Genomic DNA, 27,084 nt, shown 5'->3' with positions numbered 1-27,084 from the left:
CAGCCTGGGCAACAGAGCGAAACTCCATCTCAAAAAAAAAAAAAAGAAAGAAAAGAGAAAGAGAGAGCTCCAGAGACGGATGGTGGTGATGGTTGCAGAACAATGTGAATGTACTTAGTGCCCCAAACTGTACACTTAAACATAATTAAAATGGGCCTAGCACGGTGGCTCATTCCCAGCATTTGGGAGGCTGAGGTGGGAGGATTGCTCGAGCTCAAGAGTTTGAGACCAGGCTGGGCAACATAAGCAAGACTCTGTCTCTACAAAAACTACAGAAATTAGCCAAGCCTGGTGGCTGCACACTTGTAGTCCCAGTCACTTGGGAAGTTGAGGAGGGAGGGTCACTTGAGCTCAGGGGTCAGAGGTTGCCACGAACTGTGATTGTGCCACTGCACTCCAGCCTAGGTGACAAAAGCAAGACTCTGTCTTAAAAACAACACAACAAAAAATTGGCTGGACGCAGTGGCTCTTGCCTGTAATCCTAGCACTTTAGGAGGCCGAGGAAGGCAGTTCACTTGAGGTCAGGAGTTCGAGACCAGCCTGGCCAACATGGTGAAACCCTGTCTCTACTAAAAATACAAAAATTAGCCAGGCGTGGTGGCAGGTGCCTGTGGTCCCGGTTACTCTGCGGGCTGAGGCACAAGAATCACGTGAACTCGGGAGGCAGAGGTTGCAGTGAGCCGAGATCACACCACTGCACTCCAGCCTGGGTGACTGAGACTCAGTCTAAAAAAAAAAAAAAAAAAATTGAAATGGTAAATTCTGTTGTGTACGTTTTACCACAATTAAAAAAAAAAAAAGCGGGATGGGAGTGGAGCTAAATGAGGCTAGTTTAGGGTGGGAACCGGGGCACAGGAAGCACGTCACTTCTGGTGGGGAGTGGGGGGAGGGAGAAGACTGAATAACAAGCCGTGAACTGGGCAGCTGTGACACGTGCACCTTGTCACCTTGTCACCAATTTCCTGCCCGGGATCCCAGAGCTACCCTTCTTGGAGCCCACAGGGGTAAGGTTGAGCTTCTCACTTTCCCTCCAATGAAGCTTGGCAGCATGGGAAGAATTTTGGCAGTGTCGAGGTCTGAGTTTTAGTCCGTTGCCCTCTCTGGGTCTCAGTTTCTCGCTGGTAAGTGCAGGGGTTGGGGAATCCCCAGCGCTCCTGTGGCTCGACATCCTGCACTCTGTGAAGCTCCTGCCCTGCCCTGCTGGGTCTCTGAGCTCACGCACTTGCCCTGGCGCTCCTTTCCTGATTTGTCTCCCCTCTCTCCTTCCTCTGCTCTGCCATCTCGGTGGCCGATGTAGAAATGTAGGGCTGCCTCCTTATTTAGGGGCCCACGTGGGCTATGATCTGGACCATCTGAGCTGATGCAGAGGGGAAGGGACAGTCCCTGTTCTCCCCGGCAGGCGTGATGGTTTCATAATGAATCTCAGTCACTCACTTCCTACCTGCCTCGGTTCGAGGGGGTCTTTCCTAACCCATGGCTCACATTCCCATGAAGCCTCTTCTTTCTAGGCACGTAGAAAGGCCCTTTTTCCCTTTTATTATTTTTGTAAAATTTACTAGGTAACGCATAAAAAGCATATGTAACATACATATACATCATACTGCACAGTAATATACCAAACACACCTGAAGCTGCCACTCAGCACAAGGATGGAGTATCACCAAACTGCAAACACCACTTATCTGCTTTTTTTTTTTTTTTTTTTTTTTTTTTGAGACAGAGTTTTCATTCTTGTCACCCAGGCTGGAGTGCAGTGGCACAATCTTGGCTCACCACAACCTTCGCCTGCTGGGTTCAAGCGATTCTCTTGTCTCAGCCTCCCAAGTAGCTGGGACTACAGGTGCGCATGCCACCATGCCCAGCTAATTTTTGTGTTTTTGGTAGCGACAGGGTTTCACTATGTTGGCCAGGAGAGTCTCGATCTCTTGACCTCATGATCCGCCCACTTCGGCCTCCCAAAATGCTGGGATTACAGGCGTGAGCCATGGCGCCTGGCCACCATTTGTCCACTTTTATGCTACTTGCCTCCCACCCACAGGTAGTCACCCTCTGGAATTTTGTGTTTATTGTTCTCTTATTTTTAAGTGCTTTATTACATATGCATCTCTATTTATTTATTTATTTATTTACTGAGATGGGGTCACACTATATTGCCCAAGCTGGAGTGTAGTGGCTATTCACAGGCATGATCATAGCACACTACAACCTCGAACTCCTGGGATCCAGTGATCTTCCCACCTCAGCCTCCTAATTAGTTGGGACTACAGTCTTGAACTGCTGCGCCTGGCTATGCCTATTTCTTTTTATTTTATGAAACAGTTATAGAGCGTTACTGTGTGCTAGGCACTGTTCTAAATGCTTTAAAATATTTACTTATTTTATTTGTTTAATCTGCACAAAAACCCTATGAGGAAGATACTATTATTGATTCCTTTTTGCAGATAAGGAAATTGAGGCACTGAAAGATTAAGTGATTTGCTCAAGGTCACACAGATAGTAAGAAGTAAGGCCGGGAGCAGTCGCTCATGCCTGTAATCCCAGCACTTTGGGAGGCCAAGGCAGGAGGATCATGAGGTCAAGAGATAGAGACGGTCCTGGCCAACAAGATGAAACCCCATCTCTACTAAAAATACAAAAATTAGCTGGGTGTGGTGGCGTACGCCTGTAGTTTCAGCTATTCGGGAGACTGAGGCAGGAGAATAGCTCGAACCTGGGAGGTGGAGGTTGCAGTAAGCCAAGATCGCGCCACTGCACTCCAGCCTGGGCGACAGAACGAGACCCCATCTCAAAAAAAAAAAAAAAAAAAAAAAAGAGAAGTAAACACAAGGACATGTCTGGTTCTTAGTGGGACAGCGTTTCTAGGGCATACATCTAAGAATTGAACTGTGAGTTACAGGGTACAAGAATATTCCGTTTACAAGTTAATGCCTAATTATCTCTGAGAGCACCAATATACACTCTCATCAGCAGTTAGAAGGGTGCCTATTAACCTACGGCCTCTCCAACAATTGGTCTTGTCACATTTCTTAACTTTTGCCAACCTAATACATATAAAATAGTATCGGTCCCATTGTAATTTTAATTTTAATTTCCCTGGCTACTCGAGCTAAATAATCTTTTCACTTGTTTAGACATGTTTCCTTTTCTTTGAAATGTTTCTGTGAGTCTTTTTTTTTTTTTTTTTTTTTTTTTGAGACAGAGTCTCACTCTGTCACCCAGGCTGGAATGCAGTGTCGCGATCTCGGCTCACTGCAAGCTCCGCCTCCTAGGTTCACGCCATTCTCCTGCCTCAGCCTCCCGAGTAGCTGGGACTACAGGTGCCCGCCACCATGCCTGGCTAATTTTTTTGTATTTTTAGTAGCGATGGGGTTTCACCATGTTGGCCAGGATGGTCTCGATCTTCTGACCGCGTGATCAGCCCACCTCGGCCTCCCAAAGTGCTGGGGTCACAGCCGCACCCGACCTGTTTCTTTGTATCTTAGTCAAAGATACCAATTGTTGATTTTATGATTGACAATTTCGAGGTCTTGCCCTAAGGATATGGAAATACTCTCCTATATTTTCTTATAAAGATTTTTTTCACATATAAATCCTTAATCTAAATGGAATTGATTTCTATATTTGGTGTGAGATAGGGATACATTTTCCCCTTTTTTTCTCCATATGGTTAATCAATTGATCCTGTGTCATTTAACAGGCCCTTCTTTTACCCAGTGATCTTCTATGTCATCTTTGTCATGCATCAAAGTTTCAAACAAGCATAGGTGTATTTCTGGGCTCTTTATTCTGTTTCATCAGTTAATTTGCCTATACCTACACTAACACCATATTTTACAGAAAGTCTTAATATCTAGCAGAGCAAATCCCTCACCTTATTCATTTCCTTTAGGGGCGTCTTGGTTCTTTTGTTCTTCCATATAAACCTTAAAATCAGCTTTCAGTTTCCATGAAAAACCCTATTGGGGTTAATTGGAATTGCACTGACCCTATAGATCAGTTACAGAATAATTTACATCTTTATAATATTGAATTTCCTATCCATGAACATGTGTTATCTCTCCATTTATTTAGATTGTCTTTAATATTTTTCAATAAAGTATTATAATTTTCTTACTATAGGTCTTATAGTTCTAGGTTTTGTTAGTTTTCTTGCTCTACTTTTTTGACTGTTATAAATGATGTATTTTTTAAATTATGTTTTTGTATGTTACTGATATACACAAGAACAACCAATTTTTGAATATTGATCTTTTAGCTAGTTGCCTTGCTAAAATCTCTTATTACTTTGAATCACTTGCCTGATGATTCTTTTGGATTTTCTACCTGGGTAGTCATGCCATATACAAATACTGATGGTTTTGATCACCTTTCCTTCCTTCCTTCCTTCTTCCTTTTTTCCTTCCTTCCTTTCCTTTTACTGCAATGTATAAGACCTTTGGTACAATATTAAACAGAGGCAGAAATCATAGGCATCTTTGTCTCTTCCTGATTTTAAAGGAAATTCTCCTAAGATTTACTCATTAAAAACAATATAGAAGTTTTATGTAAGTTTTCTTTATCAGGTTAAGGACATTTGCTTCTAACTTGCTAAGAGCTTGTATCATAAAAGGGTGTTGAATGTTGTCAATTTTTTTAATCTGTTGATATTATCGTATGTTTTTTCTTTTTAAATCTGTTAATGTAAGTTTTAGTTTGGTCTCCTTTTGCTCTAAAGCAGAATCCTTTGTTCCAAAGCAGAGGCTGGAGCAAGGACTTAGATTCAGATAGGTTATTTGAGAGGTGATTCCAGGAAGCAGGGGGTGAAGGAGCAGGGAAAACAGACAGGAAGGAAGGAAAAGCCCATTTAAAGGAGGGTGACTGATGTTGCAGCTGTAGGCGACGGAAGCTTATTCTGCTGAGACCTCTGATAAAACTACAGGATGTCTCCCAGAATTGCCCACTGGCAAGAAGGAGGCTGGAAAGTATATCCACTGGCTCCTGTTCCCCAACTGGGTGAGGATCGCATTCTAGGGAACTTAACTCTCCCACACTTCTGGGAATCACTAGCTGGCAAGTAAATTGTTCCTAAAGCATTGAAGAAGACCCTGAGACAAAAAGCAAAAAGAAGCATAGTATAAGTTTGGGGGTAGGTGGAGGGGCACTGGCAGCTTAAAAGGGAGTCTAGGCTTGCACAAAATCATCCACTGTAGGGACTGCTGAAATCAGCAGAGGGCAGAAGTGATATGACACAGAGCACCAAAGTCTACTATTACCAACATAATAAATAATGTTTATAGACATTTCTTCGTTGTTAAACCATCCTTGCATACCTGAGATAAACCCAACTAGAATGTGATGTCTTTTGGTTTTTACACTGCCAGATTTGATTTACCAGTATTTTTCTTATAACTGTTGCATTTATAGTCATGAGTGAAACTGGCCTCTAATATTGCTTTCTCTTCCTGTACTTGTCTTGTTTAGATATTAAGGTTACACTGGCCTCATGGAAAGAGTTAATGTTTTCATTTTTTCCATTCTCAGAAAGAGTTTTTATAAAATTAGAATTACTAACCAGGCACAGTGCTGTATGCCTATAGTCCCAGTTACTCAAGAGACTAAGGCAGGAAGATCTCTTGAGCCCAAGAGTTTGAGACTAGCCTGGGCAATATAGCAAAACTCCATTTCTAAAAAAAAAAAAAAACAATAATAATTTTTTTTAAAGAGTTACCCTTACTTGAACTTCTGCAAAACCATCTAGACCTGGTATTTTCTTCATGGGAAGATCTTTAAATTACTGATTCAAGTTTTTTTGTTTTCTTTTATTTTTTTCTTGGAGACATGGTCTCACTTTGTTACCTAGGCTAGAGTACAGTGGCGTAATCTCAGTTTACTGCAGCCTCAACCTCCCAGGCTCAAGCCATCCCCCTAACTCCACCTCCCAAGTAGTTGTGACTACAGGCGTGTGCCACCACGCCTGGCTAATTTTTGTATTTTTTGTAGAGATGGGGTTTTGTCATGTTGCCCATGCTGGTCTCAAACTCTTGGGCTCAAGGGATCTTCCCACCTCAGCCTTCCAAAGTGCTGGGATTAGCCATAAGCACTTTCTTGGAATTACCTGTGAGCCACTATGCCCGGCCCTGATTCAATTTCTTTAATAGTTATAGAACCATTTAGGCTTTTTATTTCTTCTTAAATAAGTTTGGTAAGTTATATTTGTCTAAGACTTGATCTACTTCAGTTCCTATGTTGAAGCATAACTTTTTTATAGTCTTCTTTATTTTTCATTGTGGTAAAATACACATAACATAAAATGTACCAAATTAACCATTTTTAAGTGTACACTTCAGCAATTAATGCTAAGTATGTTCTCATTGTTTTGCAACCCATCTCCAGAAATTTTTCCATCTTGCAAAACCAGAACTAAACCCATTTGAAGGACTCTCATTTCCCCTCTCCCACAGCCCCTGGCAACTACTGTTTCACTTTCTGTTTCTATAAATTTGTATAGTTTTCTTTCTTCTCATGTTTACGTTTCCGTTTACATTCCTAATCATGTTTACGCATGCCTTCTTTTTCTTTATATATCGATTTCACTGGAGACTTGCCTATCCTATTGAGTTTTGTAGGGAAGGGTTTTTTTGTAATATTTTTATTTTAATAGAGAGATAATATCGCACTCTGTTGCCCAGGCTGGTCTCAAACCCCTGAGCTCAGGTGATCCTTCTGCCTTGGCCTCCCAAAGTGCTAGGATTATAGGCATGAGTCACCATGCCTGGCCATCAGACTTATTTTCCTTCTTTCTTCCTTCCTTCCTTCCTTCCTTCCTTTCTTTCTTTTCTTTCTTTCTTTCTTTCTTTCTCTCTCTTTCTTCCTTTCTTTCTGTCTTTCTTTCTTTCTCTCTCTCTCCCTCCCTCCCTTTCTTTCTTGCTTCCTCTCTCTCTTTCTTTCTTCCTTCCTTCCTTCCTCTCTCTCTCTCCTTCTCTCTCTCTTTCCCTCCCTCCCTCCCCTCCCTCCCTCCCTCCCCTCTTTCTTTCTTTCTTTCTTTCTTTCTTTCTTTCTTTCTTTCTTTCTTTCTTTCTTTCTTTCTTTCTTTCTTTCTTTCTTTCTTTCTTTCTTTCTTATGTGATCTTACCATGTTGCCCAGGCCTGTCTCAAATTCCTGGGCAGGGGCAATCCTCCTGCCTTGACCTCCCAAAGTGCTGGGATTACAGGCATGAGCCACTGCATCTGGCCCAGAGTTCTTTTCTAATACAAGCATTCTAGTCTATAGATTTCCCTCCAAGCACAACTTTTGTGCCTCACAGAAATTTTAACGTGGTATTTTCATTATCATTCAATTTTAGGAATTTATAAATGTGTCATTATGATTTCTTCTTTGACTAATGCATTAGATTATGTTTTTAAACTGTCAAATATATAAGGGTTTTAAAACTCATCTTCTTGAAGAATTTGTATTCTCTACTTTATAGATGCAGTTCAAGCATTTACACCACTGATTTTTTTTTCTGTCCGCATCATTACTCATAATTAAGAGACATATGTTAAAATTTCCTGTTGTGATGGTGGTTTTACCTCTTTATAGTTCTATATGGGAGTATATAGAACTATAAAGAGTATATATAGAAGTATATAGTTCTATATAGAAACTTCTATATAGAAGCTTAGAACTATTGTAACTTCCTGGTGAATTGACCCTTTATTCCAGGTACTCACTCTATCCCTAATAAATGTTTTTGTCTTTAAATTCATTTTTGTCTGATATAAATATAGCTTTCCAAGCTTTTTTTGGTGTTTGCCTAGTATATCTTTTTCATCCTTTGACTTTCAACCAATTCCATATCCTTATGCATGAAGTATGTCTCTTGTAAACAACAAACAACATAGAGCTGAGCTTTGTGTTTTAGTATTTTTTTTTCTTTTTTGAGATAGGAACTCACCCTATCACCCAGGCTGGAGTGCAGTGGCACGATCTTGGCTCACTGCAACCTCCACCTCCTGGGTTCAAGCAATCCTCCCACCTCAGCCTCCCAAGTAGCTGAGACTACAGGCACACATCACCACACCTGGCTAATTTTTGTATTTGTATTTGTTTTTGTATTTTTTTATTTCTTGAGACAGAGTGAGACTCTATTGCCCAGGCTGGAGTGCAGTGGTGCGATCTCAACTCACTGCAAGCTCTGCCTCCCATGTTCAGGCAATTCTCATGCCTCAGCCTCCTGAGTAGCTGAGACCACAGGCACACGCCACCATGTCCAGCTAATTTTTGTATTTTTAGTAGAGAGTGGTTTCACCATGTTGGCCACGCTGGTCTCGAACTCCTGACCTCAGGTAATCCACTCGCCCCAGCCTCCCAAAGTGCTGGGATTACCAGCATAAGCCACCACACTCAGCTTTCTTCTTAAATTTTTTTAACTAAGGATTGTTTGGATTGTTTTTATACAATTTTAAGCCTCTCTAGTGGTTTAGAATTTATATACTTTATCTCTACTGGTTTTCCTTGAAATTTTACATGTTCTTTTAATATTTGACAAAAATTGTAGAGTCACTATTCAGTATACATGGAGGGATTGGTTTCAGAACCCTCCCAACAGATACCAAAATTTGAGGATGCTCAAGTCCCTAATATAAAATTGCATAGCATTTTCGTATAACCTACAGACATCCTCCTGTATACTTTAAACTATCTCTAGATTATTTAGAACATCTAATACAGTGTTACACATCCCTTCTTTCACGTGGATTCAACAGTACTTGGTGTGCAGCAAACCCAAGTTTTGCTTTTTTAAATGTTGTGTAAACATTTTAATAATTTTTTTTTCTTTTGAAACAGAATTTTGCTGTGTTACCCAAGCTGGAGTGCAGTGGCACAGTCTCAGCTCACAGCAACCTCCACCTCCCGGGTTCAAGCAATTCTCCTGCTTCAGCCACCCGAGTAGCTAGGATTACAGATACACACCACTATGCCCGGCCAATTGTTATATATATATTTAGTAGAGATGGGGTTCCACCATGTTGTCCAGGCTGGTCTCAAACTCCTGACCTCAAGTGATCCACCCGCCTCAGCCTCCCAAAGTGCTGGGATTACAGGCATGAGCCACCTTGCCCAGCCTAAAATTTTTAAAATAATAGACACAGGGTCTCACTATGTTGTCCAGGCTGGTTTCAAACTCCTGGGTTCAATCAATCCTCCTGCCTCAACCTCCCAAAGTGCTGGGATTACAAGTGTGAGCCACCATACCTGGCCAGTATTTGCCTTTCTATGCCTGTCTTATTTCACTTAACATATTGTCCTCCAGGTTTGTTCATGTTGTCAAAAATGACAGGATTTCCTTCTTTTTAAGGCTGAATAGTATTCCACTGTATATATGTATCAGATTTTCTTTATCCATTCATCCACTGTTGGGCACTTAGTTTGATTCTATATCTTGTCTATTGTGAATAATGCTGCAATGAACATGGGAGTGCAGATATCTCTTTGACATGCTGGTTTCATTTCATTTGGATATATACCCAGTAGTGGGATTGCTAGATCCTCTGTAGTTCTACTTTTAATTTTTTGAGGAGCCTCCATTCTATTTTCCATAACAGCTGTACTAATTCACATTCTTCCTAACTGCATGTAAGCATTCCTTTTTCTCTACATTCTCATCAACACGTATCTCTTTTTAAAAAGTATTATTATTGTTTTTTAGAGACAGGGTCTCCCTGTGTTGCCCAGGCTGATCTCAAACTCCTGGGTTCAAGGGATCCTCCTGCCTCAGCCTCCCAAAGTATTAGGATTACAGACATGAGCCATCATGCCCAGCTGTCATCAACACTTATCTCTTGTCTTTTTGAAAATAGCCATTCTAACAGGTGTGAAGTGATATCTCATTGTGGGTTTAATTTGCATCTCCTTAATAATTAGTGATGGTGGGCACTCCTTAATATACCTCTTGGCCATTTGTATGTCCTCTTTTTTTGAGATGGAGTCTTGCTCTGTCACCCAGGCTGAAGTGCAGTGGCGCGATCTCGGCTCACCGCAACCTCTGCCTCCCAGGTTCAAGCAATTCTCCTGCCTCAGCCTCCCGAGGAGCTGCGACTACAGGCGTGTGCCACTACGCCCAGCTACTTTTTTGTGTTTTTAGTAGAGACAGGGTTTCACCGTGTTAGCCAGGATGGTCTCCATCTCCTGACTTTGTGATCCACCCACCTCGGCCTTCCAAAGTGCTGGGATTATGGGTGTAAGCCACCACGCCTGGCCCATTTGTATGTCTTCTTTTGAGAAATGTCTGCTCAGGTCCTTTGCCCATTTTTGTTTATTTTTTTCATCTTTCTCTTTATTCTGACAACATTATATGGCATTAAATAAAGTCCAAGAGACATTGGGCTGGTCTGTGCCCATTTTAAAATTGTGGTTTTTTTTCTTGCTATTGAGTTGTTTGAGTTTCTTATATATTTTGGATATTAGCCCCTTACTGCATGTATGGCTTGCAAATATTTTCTCCCATTCCTTATATAACTTAAAATGTGTCCTCCCTCCTAAAAAATTCCAAGTTAGAATCTTAGAATGCTTTAACTCCAATCCTTCCTTATATATTCTTACCCAGTATTTTAGTTTTGAACTTCTAAAACTTCTCAAAATAAACATTATAATGATTAATATTACCATTATTGTAAACAATATTTGTTTGGAGTTGTGTACTCATTTGCCATTTTATTTTCTTGCCCTTCTTTGCATAGCAAACTGTTCTGTAATCATTTTTTCTTCTTACTGAAGCACATTTTTAAACGCTCATTTAGGTATTTTGGGGGATAAACTTTTTGTTTATCTGTTTTTGTTAACTTTGGTTCTTGAAAGATGGTTTTGCTGGGTACACAATTCTAATAGTTTTTTTTTTTTTCTTTCAAACAAGAGAGGAAAGTCACTGGATTAGGACCCTGTCAGAGCATAATCCTTCCAAAGCTCTGTGGGAGAGATGAGTTCACTTTCTAAACTGAGACTCTAATCTCCCCTCCCCTCAAAAATTCTCTCACGTTTTCCAGAACTATCTTAACTCCTCCAGTTTTATAGCCTCCTTCCTTGAGAAACTTAGGGATCCAGAGAGCAAAACAGGAGACATTTCATGGTGAAAACAATTTCCCAGGAAGGACCCCAAGTTTCTTCTCTCTTCTACATCATGGTCAGTTTCCTCTTATTCCTGTGTTACAGGACCAACAGGTGTGTAGGCCCACTGCTGTGCAGCAACAGGCCAATTACACTGACACAGCAGGGTTTCCTGCAGAGAAAAAGTTTAATGATCCCGGGGTGCCAAATGAGGAGATCGGGGAGACCGTCAAATCCATCTCCCCAAAGAGTTCTGGGCTGGGATTTTAGAGGACATTGTGGAGGGCAAGAGGCTGGTAAACTGGGGTCAATGACTGGTCGAGGTAAGGGGATAAAATCACTGGAATATGGAAACTGCATTCTTTTGTGAGTCAGCTCCTCATGGGGTCCTTCAGGCCAGCTGGCATCAATTGGGTCCTGCAGACTGGCTGGCATCAGTGGGGTCCTTCAGACCAGCTAGCATCAGTGGGGTCCTTCAGACCAGCCTGCATGAGTACTTTCACTGGTATGCAGGACCTGAAAGAATATCTCAAAGGGAAAACTTAACATTTTATAATGTTCAATCTGTTACCTTTAGAGCAGTTAAGGGAACTCTAATCCTATGACAGAGTCTGCATCATTCTGGGGCAATAGGCACCGAGCAACTATGAGGAAGCAGGTCAGAGAGCATGCTGACCTAATGATTAATGTTGAGTGTGCTACAAGCTCTTTTCCTGTCGTGGACATTTTGTAGGGCAAGCCCCACAGTAACTCTCTGTACGCAAGGACCCATGTCCAAACCTCCCATGGGCAGGTTTGAAGGGTCAGGACTTTCCACCGTATTCAGCCTGGATAGCTCTTTCACTTCTGCAACACGATTCCTGAGTGAACACAGAGTCATCGCTGGGCACCTAACCCAGCCCACCCCCATCAGAGTCCACCCCTTACCCCTACAACCAGCACTTTCCCCATAACAATTCTAGATCACCTTCCATCTTGGATTAAGGGTACCTCCTACACTGAGTTGACTTTCCTTCCTTTCAGCTTCTTCAGTTGTGGGGCATGAGCACGCACAGCTGCTGGCTCATGTGCGTCTAGTGTTAGGACTAGAAAGGGAAGGGTCTGGCTAGAAGGAACCGGCTCTGGTTCAGAAAGTCCCAGGAAAACCTCTGCTCAGAGGCGGGCAGATCACGAGGTCAGGAGTTCGAGACCAGCCTGGCCAACAGAGTGAAACCCCCGTCTCTACTAAAAATACAAAAATTAGCTGGGCATGGTGGTGGGCACCTGTAATCCTAGCTACTCAGGAGGCTGAGGCAGGAGAATCACTTGAACCCAGGAGGCGGACGTTGCAGTGAGCTGAGATTGCATCACTGCACTCCAGCCTGGGTGACAGAGCGAGACTCCATCTCAAAAAAAGAAAACCTTTGTGCAGGCCTAACTCAAAGTGCCCATCCTCAAGGAGTAAGGTACCATGATTGGCCTTGTTTACATTATAAGGTCAGCCTTGTGGGCTTGGGAAGCAGAGGCTTTAGCAGTAGCAGGAGGAAGATGCTGGACAAAAAAAAAAAAAAACAGTAAATGCTTAGGACCTAAAACTAAAAACAGCCTTCGCCCAAGCTTATTTAGGACAAACTCTCTCATTCATTCACTAATCCATGCATGCACCCATCCATCTACCAATTCAGCAATGATGAAGCACCTACTGTGTGCCAGGCAGTGTCCTACACTGGGTGGATGTAGCAGTACATGAGATTCAGCTTCTGCCCTCACTGTTGATGGGCCAGTGGGGAGGCAGGGAGGTTGATGTGTCAACGGTTAGAATACAGTAACTATTTCTAACAAATAGATGGTCACATGCCCGGTGTGTCCCAGCCAAGCAGGGCCTGCCCAGGAAGGATGGGAGACATCACAGGAGGAGACGGGGGGTAGGAACTGGGGCCTGTGCTTTCGGGGAGGACGCTGGGCTGCAGAAGCCTTGCTTGAAGAGGGAATTAGGCTGGCCCTGCTGTGTATGCAGGTGGGATTCCCAAGCACTGTCCCTTCCAGAAGCTGTTTGGAGCACTCCAGGCGTGGATCACCCCACCTTCCCACAGTCCCTCACAGTGAGGCAGGCCCCAGAACCTTCCTCTGGCCTTCTGCTATGTTGCTTTTCCCTCTTGAGGGTCTCCTGGGAACCAGGCTCCTAACAATCCTCTTCTTGCGCCTGCTCGGGCGGGCTTCAACAGTCACCACGGCAGGCTATCATTCATGGTGACTTCATTTTTTCTAGGTATGTGATCTTGAACAAGTCATTTAACCTTGACGTGCCTCAGTTTTCCCATCTGTGAGATGGAGACAGTAACAGTACCTGCCTCAGAGAGTTAGGGGATTAATTGGTTAATATTTATAGAGTGCTTGTGACAGTGCCCGACCTGTAGTAAGTAAATGTTTACTATTATTATTATTGATGTTGTTATTGTTATTATTATTCTGACTCAGTGGAGGACACAGAGTCTCCACTACAGCAATGTCCCCATCCCCACCCTTCTGTCCCAGCCCCTGGCTTGGGTTTCAGGAGTGTTTCCTGCTCTCAGGACTTTGCCGGCCCCACATGAAATCAGATTCCTTCAGGCTGGGGGTGAAACTCCACCCTGTTCTCCTTTTCTCTGCTGGCCCCAGGCCCTGCCCCTTCCTCCCTGCATCATTCCCAAGTCCAGCAACCCCGTCCAGGGACTTCCCTGGGTCCAGGCTGACAATGGCAGCCCTTGATGATTGTGTACAGTAGTAACCGCCTTTGGCCTCAGCAGTGAGGGAAGGGCAGGACCTCACCCTGCCCTCCCAACCCGGAATGGAGCTTGGCCAAAGTCCTGAGGATTCTGGGGCATCCCTTTGGAAAGGCCCCATCAGGGGTTCCCCTGAGAAAGCAAGAAGTCCTGCTCTTTCCCTGCCTGGTTGCAAAAGGGATCTTAGGCAGAACTGAGGGATGAGACTGTGTGGCGATCCCCCAGGAAGGTCCTCTCGTCCATTGAAATCCCTCCCTTACCTGCTCACTGCTTCTGCGGATTCCTCCCTAGGAATAAAGTGAAACACCTCAGGCTCCAACCCTCCCAACCCAAGGCTCCCTCCTGGAGGGAGAGAGAGGATGGAGGACATCAGGTAGGCCAGGAAATGAAGGCCATGGTTTGGGGGTGTGGCTGCAGCCAGACTGACCCCATTCTCTGTCTGTGCCTGGGTTGCTGGGGACTATTATGGGATGCATTTCCTGAGGCTCTGGGCCTCAAGTTGGCCCTGAATCAGCTGAGTCAAGATCAAGTCTAGGTTGAAAACTGAGTGAGGGCCAGGTGCGGAGGCTCAGGCCTGTAATCCCAGCACTTTGGGAGGCCAAGGCAGGCAGATCACCTGAGGTCAGGAGTTCAAGACCAGCCTAGCCAACATGGTGAAACCCCATCTCTATTAAAAATACAAAATTAGCTGGGTGTGGTGATGCAATCCTGCAATGTCAGCTACTCTGGAGGCTGAGGCAGGAGAATTGCTTGAATCTGGGAGGCAGAGGTTGCAGTGAACCAAAAATTGTGCCACAGCACTCCAGCCTAGGCGACAAGAGTGAGACTCCATCTCAAAAAAAAAAGAAAAGAAAACTGAGTGGGATGTGAAGGTTTATGCAGAATTGCACCAGGCATTTAGCAGGAGAAGCTCAAATTCCCGTCCAGGCTTCCTTAGAAAAGCCCAAGTCACTGTCCCCTTTTGCTATGGTAACTGCAAGTCCTGGACAGGTCCTGGCCTTTGGATGGTTGTCTCCCAGGCATGACTCCAACAATGCATCCCATGGGATTTGGGGTTCCCCAGATCTGGGGCTTGTAGGCCTGACTCTCCCCTGTGCACACGTCTCATACACGCATGCGTGCACCCATTGCCTGCCCCGCCCCTTGCACAGGGAGTCAGCAGGGAGGACTGGGTTATGCCCTGCTTATCAGCAGCTTCCCAGCTTCCTCTGCCTGGATTCTTAGAGGCCTGGGGTCCTAGAACCAGCTGGTGTACGTGGCTTCCCAAAGATCTCTCAGATAATGAGAGGAAATGCAGTCATCAGTTTGCAGAAGGCTAGGGATTCTGGGCCATAGCTCAGACCTGCGCCCACCATCTCCCTCCAGGCAGCCCTTGGCTGGTCCCTGTGAGCCCGTGGACACTGCCAGAGATGTCCTCTTTCAGTTACAGGACCCTGACTGTGGCCCTCTTCGCCCTGATCTGCTGTCCAGGTAAGCCAGATTCCTGGGGTTCCTGATTTGGCACATGCCAGCCGAGAGGGTGGGGGAGCCCCGTTCCCTGTGGCTTCAGGTGGAAGAGAAGTCCCAAAAGTTGCTGAGGTTCTTAGGTTTTTTTGTTTTGTTTTAAGACAGGGTCTCGGTCTGTCACCCAGGCTGGAGTACAGTGGCATGATCATGGCTCACTGCACCTCCCTGGGCTTGGGTGATCCTCCCACCTCAGCCTCCTGAGTAGCTGGGATCACAGGTGAGAGCCACCATGCCCAGCTAATTTTTGTATTTTTTGTAGAGATGGCAGGGGCTGGTCTCGAACTCCTGGACTCAAGTGATCCACCCGCCTTGGTCTCCCAAAGTGCTGGGATTACAGGCATGAGCCACCATGCCCAGCCTGCTGGAGCTTTTTAAATTTTTTATTTTTATTATAGGCAGGTTCCTGTTCTGTTGCCCGGACTGGAGTGCAGGGTGTGATCATAGCTCACTGCAGCCTCCAACTCCTGGGCTCAACAATCCTCCTGCCCCAGCCTTTGAACTGCTGGCCCCCTTCCCCTGGATCACTGCCCCCGAGTATCTGCAGGGCGTGCCACGCCCCTGCATGCCTTTGCCCACAGAGTCACCATCTGGGTGAGGCCTTCATTAAGCACAGTATTTAAAGTGGCCTCACCCCCACTCCCTGCTCCCTTTCTCGGCGCTTTCCTGCCATCTGACCGCTGGGTGCTCTGCCTGTCACTGTTTACTGGAGCTCCACCAGGGCAGTGTTTGGTCTACTGTGATCACTGCTGTATCCCCAGAGCCTGATGCTTTGGACATAGCAGGTGTTCAAAAAGTGTTTGTGCAAGAAAGGAAAGGAGGGAGGGCTACAGAGGGCCCTCTGTGGGAGGGCTTTATGGGGGAGGGGACATTTGGGCTGACCTTAAAGACTGAGTGGGATCCCACTCCATGGAGATGGAGCACAGCCTGAGGAAGACTAATCTGGAGCTGATGGGCAGATGGGCTGGAGGAAGGAGAGCCAGAGGCAGGGTGTCAGCTAGGGGGCTGGAGGAAGGACAGCCAGAGGCAGGGAGTCAGCTGGGGGGTGGCCTCCTGGTCTAGCCGGGGCCATGACACCTGACAAGGGGAAAGTAGCAGCGGGGTCCCCAATGACCTTTCCTCTTCAGCCCCTGACCCAGGAGCCAGACTGCCTCAATGGACAGCTCCACTGGAGGGCAGGGGGCGGGGGGATGACACGACTGCCCAGTGTTTCTGGTTTTCCAGGATCGGATGAGAAGGTATTCGAGGTACACGTGAGGCCAAAGAAGCTGGCGGTTGAGCCCAAAGGGTCCCTCAAGGTCAACTGCAGCACCACCTGTAACCAGCCTGAAGTGGGTGGTCTGGAGACCTCTCTAGATAAGATTCTGCTGGACGAACAGGCTCAGTGGAAACATTACTTGGTCTCAAACATCTCCCATGACACGGTCCTCCAATGCCACTTCACCTGCTCCGGGAAGCAGGAGTCAATGAATTCCAATGTCAGCGTGTACCGTGAGTGGCTGTGTGCGGGGCCCTCCTCTCCCCTGGGACAGAGGCTGTGTCTACTGAATGCACACAGAGCCCCTCTGTGCCTGCTCCTGGGCACTGTCATCGTGGGGCCCTGCCTCCCTGAGCTCCTGGGGTGACAAGGGGCAGGACCAGGCCAGCCCTTGGTTGGATGCCTTGAGCCCGCTGGCATCTCAAGACGCAGACAACCCACATTTTGAGTCTTGCTTAGGGGAGGACAATCTAACCAACATTTAGCCAAATCCAGAAGTCATTTCCCAACATAGCTGAGTCACCAGAGCACCCCATGTCCCGTGCCAAGTAGTGGGGTCACCATCAGGGGAGCTGAGCCTGTCCATCTCACGGCAAGAAGGTTGAAGTGTCGCCGAGGGTTTTTATCTTCCCCTCAGGGCCCACAGCAAATGTGTGGCCATCACACTCCACCTGCACATGAGCCATGAAAACCTTCCAGATGGGCTGGGATAGGACATCTTGGCGCTAAGGGTATCACCTGGGTCCATTCCATCACCAGTTTCAGTGGATCAATGAACAGAAAAACATCTTAAATCCAACATATTTTCTTGGGGTGGGAGGTGGGGTGAGTGGAAGTGAAGTATTCTAATTCAAAAGAGAATCCAGGGCACCCCCTCGGGTGGTTGAATACGTGAGGAATCGTGGTGGCCATGGCCCTGACCCTGGAGAACCTGGGCAGGTCTGGCTCTGGCCTCTGCCTCCTAAGTGATGAACTTCACAGCTCAGTTCCTCCAGTGCCCAGTTCCAGTGAGCAATGCCCATCTAAGTCTCTCTCAACGTGATCACCCAACTGTTTAATGTTTGAAATTTATATTTCATTTCTGAAGGAGAGGAGACAGACCCAAACTTTTATATCTTTCCAGTTGGCTGTACAATTTCTGAACCTTGTCCTTGTAGACACCTGGTCACCAGAAACCATCATGTCTGTAAAACTACCACACAGTCCAGCCTCCATCCTCAACTGCCGCCCTCTTCCTCTCCGCACTGGAGCCGGCCAGGCCACTTCCTCCCCAACCGTGGAACACCATGGTGACAGGAGATGGCCCTGGCCAGGGGGAGGCTGCTGGGACTGCACCCCCATCCTGACCAGACCTCCCTCCTTTGTCCCCTGCAGAGCCTCCAAGGCAGGTCATCCTGACACTGCAACCCACTTTGGTGGCTGTGGGCAAGTCCTTCACCATTGAGTGCAGGGTGCCCACCGTGGAGCCCCTGGACAGCCTCACCCTCTTCCTGTTCCGTGGCAATGAGACTCTGCACTATGAGACCTTCGGGAAGGCAGCCCCTGCTCCGCAGGAGGCCACAGTCACATTCAACAGCACGGCTGACAGAGACGATGGCCACCGCAACTTCTCCTGCCTGGCTGTGCTGGACTTGATGTCTCGCGGTGGCAACATCTTTCACAAACACTCAGCCCCGAAGATGTTGGAGATCTATGGTGAGGGGAGATCCGTGGATGGAGTTGGGAGTGAGAAGTCACTTTCAGCCCCTCGGGGGAAGAAAAATCTCGAGTCCCACTTGGGAAGCAAACACCCAGGAGCCCACCCTTCACCCTGAGGCTTCCCTCTTACTCTCCCTCTTCCCTGAAGTTCTTTCCAAGTCCCCAGCTTGGACCTCAACTGCTCCAGAGGTCAGGAGAGGTCAACTGTTCCTCGGCCACCATCAAGCCCCATGACGTTGACTGCTCTCCCTGGCCTTGGCTCCCCTCCACAATGAGAAGTTTGGCCTGACTGCCCCCACTGAGGTCCCCAGAGCTCTGCTGCTTGGTGACTCTGGACGGCCGGCACACAGGGAGCTTGGCATGAAGTTCACTCAGCTCTGCCCAAGAAGGGGCTTGGCTGGGACCATGCCACCCTCCAGGCCACGGTGTCCAGCAGCTACACACTGGTCCCATGGCTGCTGACAAGGGGACATCTGCCCTCACAGCCACACAGAAGTCCAGCTGGTAGCCTGAGCCCTGGGCCACCTTTTTTCCAGATAATAATTTTAATGCAGACACCATTCACCACTCATCTCTGCAACTGGGGTGACTGCTGGATGCATGAGCGGGCGGCGGGGGCTGGGGGTCTGGGTTGGGGGTGGACTTCCACTCCCTTTTGGTCTCTGGTAACTGGGATCACAGGACGTCTAAGACCCTTGCCCCCTCCCTCCCCAGAGCCTGTGTCGGACAGCCAGATGGTCATCATAGTCACGGTGGTGTCGGTGTTGCTGTCCCTGTTCGTGACATCTGTCCTGCTCTGCTTCATCTTCGGCCAGCACTTGCGCCAGCAGCGGATGGGCACCTACGGGGTGCGAGCGGCTTGGAGGAGGCTGCCCCAGGCCTTCCGGCCATAGCAAGCATGAGTGGCATGGCCACCACCACGGTGGTCACTGGAACTCAGTGTGACTCCTCAGGGTTGAGGTCCAGCCCTGGCTGAAGGACTGTGACAGGCAGCAGAGACTTGGGACATTGCCTTTTCTAGCCCGAATACAAACACCTGGACTTAGCCCTGTGCCCACAGTGTCTCCTCCTGGGATAACAATGGCCAGGGAGGGGAGCCACCATGGGGGACCCCTCTCCCTAGATGCCTCCCTCCCCACCCTCTGCTTCACAGGGGCCTCCCAGCCCATGCAACAGGCCCCCATCTGGCCTGAGTAGCTCATTGCTACTGAGTGAGGGTGGGGAAAACACACCCTGGCCCAGGGGGCAGAGGACACACTGTTCCCACCTGGCCCCAGGAGACCTCAGGCCACTCCTGGCCACAGCAGGACAAAGCTCTGACCTCTCCTTTCTGCCAACAGAGCTGCTTCCTGGGATGAGGGGTGGGGGGCCCAGCGAACTGACTCTGCTCAGGGGCGCTGCCCAGCAAAGTCTCTCCCCGACCACTCTGGGCCCCTCCAGCCACCTCAAAGGGGCCTTCAAAGCTGTGGAAAGCAGAAGGAATCCCGCCCCCCCTTGCTCCATTACTAGGCTGGAAGGAGATCTCATCATCCCAGAGAGAGGGGTGAGGGAGAGAGGATGGGGGCTCTGTTCCCAGGCCTCCCCCTGCTCCAGGCAGGAAGCAGTGGGGCAGAGGCGGGCTGACGTGGCTTCAAGGGCCTGGGTGGTGCTCTAAGGAGCTCTTACACCACAGCACAGATCCGGCCCGTCCAGGAACTCATTGGCGTGGGGCAGGGACTGATTTCCCCAGGAGAAGAGGGCCTGGCTGAGGTTGAGGGAGTGAGAAGGACTGCCAGCCATGGGCACCGGGGAGTCGACAAGAGAGGTGCAGGAGGCAGCTCCGGGGCTGTATCCAGAGCAGGAAGCTGGTGCAGTTCCCAGGGCCAGGGTCTGTCCTCATAGGAGGCTCTCGGCATCATAGTAGTCTGGGGAAACAAGAACCTCATCTTGACTCCCTCCTGTCTCAGTGGACCCCAAAGAGGTAAAGGGAAGGGGACAGGCCAGTTGCCTGCAGCAGTGATGGTAGGAAACCCCCAAACCCCACCAGAGGGCACAGGGCCCTCCTGGCCTCCTGATTCACTCCCAGGCCTGGGCCCCGCTGCCCACCACCCCAGCCCTACCTGAAGCCGGGGGTACATCAGCACCCACAGTCCCTGTGGCACTGGGGGGTGGGGGTGGGGGCACAGCTCTCCTGAGATGGGGGAAAGAAAAAGACCCCCATCAGAGGCCCAGGGGTGGCCTCTGGAGTTTCACCCACAAGTTATCTCCACCGACCACCAGCCCCTGCACAGCTCTTCTGCAACTTCCAGCCCAGAGCAGAACCCTGGCAGCACCCAGCCTCACTTACACCTCCCTTTCCCTGGAGGCAGGACAGTGCTGAATCCTGGGCACGTCCTGCAAGTAGGGCTGACAAGCGGGGGTGGGGAAGAAGGGGACTGGCCAGGGCAGCAGGGCACCCGGGGAGGGCATCAAATAGGGCAAGTAGTGGTGGTGAAACACCAAAGGCCCTTTCTCCCGCACGTCCATCTCCTCCTCCTCCTCCTCAGGCTCTTCCTGCGGAACCTCCAGGTAGACCTGGGGATTGTGCAAAACAGGGAGGGGAAATGAGAATCCACCATCAGGCTCTCCCCACCGCCACTCCTCCATTCCCCTAAGTTATTTCCTCCAGATAGGCTTTGTAAGAATGGCTTGTGGCCAGGCATGGTGGCTCACGCCTGTAATCCCAGCACTGTGGGAGGCCGAGGCGGGCGGATCACAAGGTCAGGAGATTGAGACCATCTTGGCTAACACGGTGAAACCCCGTCTCTACTAAAAATACCAAAAAAAAAAAAAATTAGCTGGGCATGGTGGTGGGCGCCTGTAGTCCCAGCTACTCAGGAGGCTGAGGCAGGAGAATGGCGTGAACCCGGGAGGCGGAGCTTGCAGTGAGCAGAGATCGAGCTACTGCACTCCAGCCTGGGCGGCAGAGCGAGACTCCATCTCAAAAGAAAAAAAAGGAAAAAAAAAAAGAATGGCTTGTGTAGGCGGGGCGCAGTGGCTCATTCCTGTAATCCCGGCACTTTGGGAGGCTGAGGCGGGCAGATCACAAGGTCAGGAGATCGAGACCATCCTGGCTAACACAGTGAAACCCCGTCTCTACTAAAAACACAAAAAAGTAGCCGGGTGTGGTGGCAGGCGCCTGTGGTCCCAGCTACTCGGGAGGCTGGGGCAGGAGAGTTGTTTGAACCCAGGAGGCGGAAGTTGCAGTGAGCCGAGATTGCATCACTATACTCCAGCCTAGGTGACAGAGAGAGACTCCGTCTCAAAAAAAAAAAAAAAAAAAAAAAGAAAAGAAAAGAAAAAAAGAATGGCTTGTGTTTATTGAGCGTCTACTACATGCGGACAACAAATTGTGGAGACATTTACTCCTGTAGCTCAAGGACGTTGAGCAACTTGGCCACCCAGTTGATTCCAGGTGTGACCCCCAGAGCTGGGGCCAGGAGTCCACTGAGCTGTCCCCGGCCTCACCCCCGGCCCCTGGACCCACCTATGTGTCATCACTGAGGACCCAGGGGTGAGGGGTGGCAGTAGCTCCTCAGGGTCTCCTTCTGTCTGGATTCCTTGAACCCCTCTCCGCCTCCTCCGAGCTGAACAACATTCTCTCTCCACCCAGTCCCTGCTTCTCCTGACCTCAGGATGCCCACTATTGGCTGAGTAAGGCTCAGCCTTAGAGCTATATGCACATGCATGCACACACACGCTTGCACACACCCCCACTTGCACACACTTGCTTGCACGCACACACTTGCCTTCACAACCCGCTCGCACACACGTGCACGCACACCCTTGCACACGCACGTGAACACACTTGCACACACATGCGTGTACACAGCCTTGCACACACACACGCATGCACACAGACACCCACTTGCACACACATACACACACACTTGCACACACACACTGCCGCACACGGTTTCCCCCATTCTGTCTCCTGACTCTGCCCCTGCCAGCCTGGATGGGGGACACACCCTTTGCCTCCTCCAAGGGTCAAAATCCTACCTGGCTTTCAAGGGCTGGTTCTAAGATCCTCTGCTCCTCCAAGGAGCCTGTCCCCATCCCCCAACCCTATGTGCACTTGTGCTTTGTACCTCTCCATGTGCCATCACAGCCAACCTGGCTTTGTATCCCTAACCATTCATTTATTCATTCACTCGTTCAACAAATATCAGCGGAGCCCCTACACGGTGTCAGGCACCAGGCCAGACGCTCATGATGCATGGGGCAGGGTTACCAGGGTGCCTACCTTCCTGGAGCCTTAAGTCCAGTGGGGGAGGCACTGCAGGGAAACCTCCTTGAAAACAAGACCTCGGTGGTCTGGACTTTGGGGGGTCTCTTCCCCGCCCCAACCTTTCATGGAGGCTGAAACATGACAGATGCCAAACAGCCCCAGCCAGAGAGACGGGCTGGCTTCCTGCTCCTCTGTCTCCCAGTTCTTTTCCCCCCTGAACAGGAACCCCAGGTGGATCCGCATCCCTGGACCCACAGGTGAGCGACCCCGGCGGCCCACCCACACGCACCTGAGGGCAGGGCGAGGCAGGCCGGGGCTGCAGCGCTCCAGCCACCAGGCGACTCAGCAGCAGCTGGTGCATCTGCGCGTTCTGCAGCATCATCAGTTCCAGCAGGTCTAGGAAGCGGGGTTCAGCAAGCCCACGCCGGGCCTCCGAGTCCCCCTCCCCCTGACACCCCTGTCCCAGGGGGTGAAGAATGGGTTGGCGGGTTGTGCTGCGGGGACTCCCAGAGGATGTGCGAGGCAGAAGAGGGTGAGTGGTGGTGATGGTGGGGGTGGGGTGGGGGGACCCGGGAGTCTCACCTTCCTTCACGCGGCCTGGCTGCGGGGGCGCAGGTGGGACGGCCCACGAGAGGGGCTGCAGGAAGGTGACCCAGGGCTGGGGGTGTGCGCGGAGTCAGCCAGGTGGGGTGGGGGGAATGGATGGGGACACGTCGCGAGCCCCAACCCCTCCCGGCCAGTGGCCTCCCTAACCCCGCAGGGGCCAGGTTCTCTCCTCCCCTCCCCGCGGCCTCCCTGCTCCCTGCCACGCCTCTTCCTCTCGGTTTGGGGCTGTCTCTCCTCGCCCCCCACCCCTCCAGGATCTGGCCCCTCCAGGGACAGCTCCCCACTCTGCCGTCTCCCAAGCTAAGGCAGGATCTGCTCCCGGGCTCAGCCCTCACCGTCGGGACTGCGCTCTGCGGTGGGGAGCGACCCCAGCTTCCGCCCGCCCCAGAGGCCATGGCTGGCGCCGGTTGCCTTGGCGACGCCGAGGACGCCAAGGTCTCTTCCCACGCATGCGCGGAGCCCGCCCGTGCTCCTGGGTCTTCCATCTCCCTGCTCCCTCCTGTCTCCTCCTCCGCGGACTTGGGGTCCCCAGGAGCCCTCCCCCGCCACCAGGAGGCCAGTGTCCTCCCCGGCATGTCCACCTCCCGCCGCGCTGCTCGGGGCTCCCCTCCCCTCCCCTTGCTGGTTCCCAGAACCGGGCCTGGGTTAGTGCGGGGAAGGGGGGGGGTGTTTGTTGAGTGAATAAGCGAGTGATTGGGGAGGCTTGGTTTCGGGGTCCCAGAGCCCGATTGACTCAGCTGAAAAGTTCAGGAGAAACAGAGACTTTTGCAGGAGCAGGCTGGAGGCTAGGGCAGACGAGTGAGGAGGACAAAGGGTCTGTTCCCTGTCACTCTGACAGAGAGAGGGGCTTCCTGCCAGGAAAGAGTGGTTTCTGGAGCAGACCAAGGAAGGAAACACCGCCCGAATTCACGGAAGAGGCTGAGGACTCTGGCTGGAAACACGTGGCCGGCTTCTCGCCTCTCTCCTTGCGGCTATTTGCCCTGTTTCCTGGCCAAGGTGAGCCACTGCTCCTCAGACAAGGAAAATCGTGGTGACTTCAGCACCCGCGTCCCCAGTACTGTCTCCTGTACTGGAAAAGTTACCAAAGCACGCGTTCTTTCGACAGGAAGTTAGCAAGGTCTTCCTTGCTTAAGAACAGGTGAAGGGGGAGATCTATTTCTGCAGCTGTGACCATCCTAAGATAGGCCCCCGGCAGCAGTCAAGGAAAATCCAGACAGGAAGCTGGGCTTAGCACCCCGAGTAGCCCTTCCCCCACTCTCCACGTCAGCTCCCCTTCCTGCCAGTCCTGGAGTAAGAACCAGAAAGACCATTCCCACCTCCTCCTTTGCTCCGTAGTACCTGTCTCTAGGGGAGCAGGCTTGTGGGCATTACTTTACTGTCCCCATGGGTCTTATGGCTTCAACAGCCATTAACAAGCTGAGATCCAGGCACTGGGGTCACAGCCCCCCAGTGAGTAGAACACAGAGATGCCTCTCTCCATCTCCATTCTCATTCCAGGTAGAAAGAGAACCAGCCATTTTGCTCATCATCAACAAACCTTGACCAAGGAAGTGTCTGCGTGTGCAATGTGCCATCTGAACCCTGGAGGCATAAGCAGTATGGTCACTTGTCCCAGCATTGTTGGGAAGTGAAAATGTATCCATGGAAAGAGAGCAGAAAGATAAGACTACGCCCCGGGGATAATGAAAAAGAGAGGACTTGACCGCTGAGGGATGGAGTTCCAAGGAAGGCAGTCCTTGATGGGGCCAAGCAGCAGGGGAAGACGGGCGCTATCAGGCTGGGGACAGAGCCCAAGCCAAGACCCAGGTGTATGAATGGACAGGACCTGAGATGACCCGGTGGGTCAAACTGTCTGACTGTAGAAGAGGAGCTGGGCAGAGAGCAGAGGTCCAGGGACAGGCCAAGGTTTGGAATGCCAAGGTTTGGAATTTAGGCTTGGCCCTGTGGGTAATGGAGAGCTATCAGTGGGTTTCAAGCAAAAGGGAGATAGCAAGTGCTGTGGCCAGCCATGTTTCAGGAAGATTGTTCTTGTCCACCTTTGTTTATGTCAACCACATTTAGAAGTAACAAATGTCTGATAGGGGGTCAGGTGCGGTGGCTTGTGCCTATAGTGCCAGCTACTCAGGAGGCTGAGGCAGGAGGATCGCTCAAGCCCAGGGATTCAAGGATGCTGTGAGCGACGATCACGTCACTGCACTCCAGCCTGGGAAACAGGGTGAGACCCAGTTTCTAAAACAAACGAACAAACAAATGTCTGATGGGGATGCATCCTCCCAATAGAATACTATTCAACCATGGATAATGTGGGAATAGAATATCTCTGTTGATGTGAAAAGTTGTCCAAGAGAGTTGAGTCAAAAATATCAGTAAGCATAGTAAGATCTTATTTTTGTTTTAAAAATCATATGCATAAGTCCAGGCACGGTGGCTCACGCCTGTAATCCCAGCAGTTTGGGAGGCCAAGGCAGGCAGATCACTTGAGGTCAGGAGTTCGGGACCAGCCTGGCCAACATGGTGAAACCCTGTCTCTACTAAAAATACAAAAATTAGCCGGGCGTGGTGGCGGGTGCCTGCAATCCCAGACACTCAGGAGGCTGAGGCAGGAGAATCGCTTGAACCTGGGAGGTGGAGGTTGCAGTGAGCCGAGATCATGCCACTGCACTTCAGCCTGGGCAACAGAGACTCCATCTAAAAAAAAAAAAATTCATATGCATATACATGTGTGTATGTACATGTGTGTGTGTGTGAATACACATACACACACACACAGATCCAACTGTGGAGCAGCTGTCAGAGCTGGCCTGTACCCGCAGCCTCCCCTAGAGTCTTCTGCAGAGGGTTCCTGCCCTCACCTACAGCCCCTCCACCTGAGGACACCTGGCCACAGGTAAGACAGGCCAGAAGGTGGCACAGGAGCAGCCCACAAGCAATAATGGATGGGAGTTGATAGCTAAACTTGCAGCCTCCTGGTCTCAGTGCGACAACTCTGAGGTGTCTCCCACAGAGCCTCTCAGTGATGCCTGTGGGCTTGTGCCAAGGTGGCCCACAGTGACCTGCTCAGAAACACACACTTTACTGCCTTTTCTCCTCTCCCTGTCCTTTCTCCACTCTCTCGTAGTGCTCATTTGGATCTCCTTCCAAAGAAACGACTGCCCCCCAAGCCTTGTGTCAGGGTCTGCTTTTGGGGGATCCCAACGAAGACATCAGCCTCCTACTCGCTCCACATCTGCCTCCAGGCTACTGAAAACTCCTGGAAAAGGGACTTAAGTAGCTCTATGATACATCTGCATTCAGAGACGTGAAATACTGAAATAGACATTGAAGAAAATGAGTTTGGGTGTACAATGGTCAATAGATTCAACTGAAGCAAGGCTGGAGGCAGGGGGCCCAGCAAAGAGGCTGCCACACTTGTCCCTCTAAGGAAGCCTGCAGCGGGCTAGAGGTGGCCGTAGAAAACAGTCAGGAGGAGGTGATCATTCCAATGCCTCAGAGGTAAAAGGGCATGTTAACCGCTTGTGTTTTGAAAAACAAGGCTGAGATCAAAACTATCTGACTTATGGTATTCCATTCGATTTATTTGTCAAAAGAAACGGAAGCATTTGCCATGAAGAAAGGAAAGCCACACACTTATCTGCCTGAGCTATTTTGCTCATAGAAGATCTCACATCAGCGCAGCAGAATAGGAGATGACTTACTTTCCTGCTATTTGACTTGCCTGCTATTATTTTCTTTGAGACACTGAACACTCCACCTATTTCTTTTTTATTTTCTTCTCAATAGGAACTCTTGTTGGCCTCTTTGGATTATTTTGTTTTTCAGATTTTTTTTTTTTTTTTTTTTTTTTTTTAGTGATCCAAGACAATATGTGCTAAAAGTCCTCCCCATTGCCTTGGTAAATCTATTTCTGGGAATAAGCTAAACATAGGAAAAGATTTATACTCAAACATGTTCATCATAGTGTTAT

At 49.3% G+C, this 27,084-nt stretch overlaps 2 protein-coding genes and 1 long non-coding RNA gene across 12 annotated transcripts; 2 read left to right on the top strand and 1 right to left on the bottom strand.

The window, feature by feature from the left end:
• The first annotated feature begins 862 nt into the window (after positions 1-862).
• Positions 863-19,310, top strand: ICAM2 (intercellular adhesion molecule 2). Of its 4 annotated transcripts, XM_063798096.1 has the most exons (6): positions 865-1,004; positions 14,098-14,179; positions 15,172-15,276; positions 16,534-16,800; positions 17,942-18,262; positions 18,980-19,310. In XM_063798096.1, the coding sequence occupies exons 3-6, from the start codon at positions 15,216-15,218 to the stop codon at positions 19,156-19,158; spliced, it is 828 nt and encodes a 275-aa protein (XP_063654166.1). In that variant the 5' UTR covers positions 865-1,004; positions 14,098-14,179; positions 15,172-15,215; the 3' UTR covers positions 19,159-19,310.
• Positions 17,621-23,620, bottom strand: PRR29 (proline rich 29). 7 transcript variants are annotated; one of them, XM_003315679.6, is made up of 6 exons: positions 23,456-23,613; positions 23,097-23,172; positions 22,804-22,910; positions 20,592-20,818; positions 20,365-20,435; positions 17,621-20,169 (listed from the first exon to the last, which is right to left on the bottom strand). In XM_003315679.6, the coding sequence occupies exons 1-6, from the start codon at positions 23,603-23,605 to the stop codon at positions 20,141-20,143; spliced, it is 660 nt and encodes a 219-aa protein (XP_003315727.3). In that variant the 5' UTR covers positions 23,606-23,613; the 3' UTR covers positions 17,621-20,140. The 7 variants fall into 7 exon arrangements, with proteins under 7 accessions (XP_003315727.3, XP_063655976.1, XP_003315729.4 ...); XM_063799906.1 differs by having other exon boundaries at positions 23,097-23,151; positions 23,456-23,537; XM_003315681.7 differs by lacking the exon at positions 20,365-20,435 and having other exon boundaries at positions 20,594-20,818; positions 23,456-23,557.
• On the top strand, positions 23,375-26,673 carry LOC129137757 (uncharacterized). Its single transcript, XR_008540532.2, has 2 exons — positions 23,375-24,116; positions 24,618-26,673. It is a non-coding gene; the product is annotated as an uncharacterized LOC129137757 (long non-coding RNA).
• Positions 26,674-27,084: the final 411 nt, after the last annotated feature.

The sequence above is a fragment of the Pan troglodytes genome, chromosome 19 (genome assembly GCF_028858775.2).
Source record: "Pan troglodytes isolate AG18354 chromosome 19, NHGRI_mPanTro3-v2.0_pri, whole genome shotgun sequence".
Lineage (NCBI taxonomy): Eukaryota > Metazoa > Chordata > Mammalia > Primates > Hominidae > Pan > Pan troglodytes.
The sequence above is the reverse complement of the archived record's forward strand: the minus strand, read 5'-3'. Positions and strand labels throughout refer to the sequence as shown.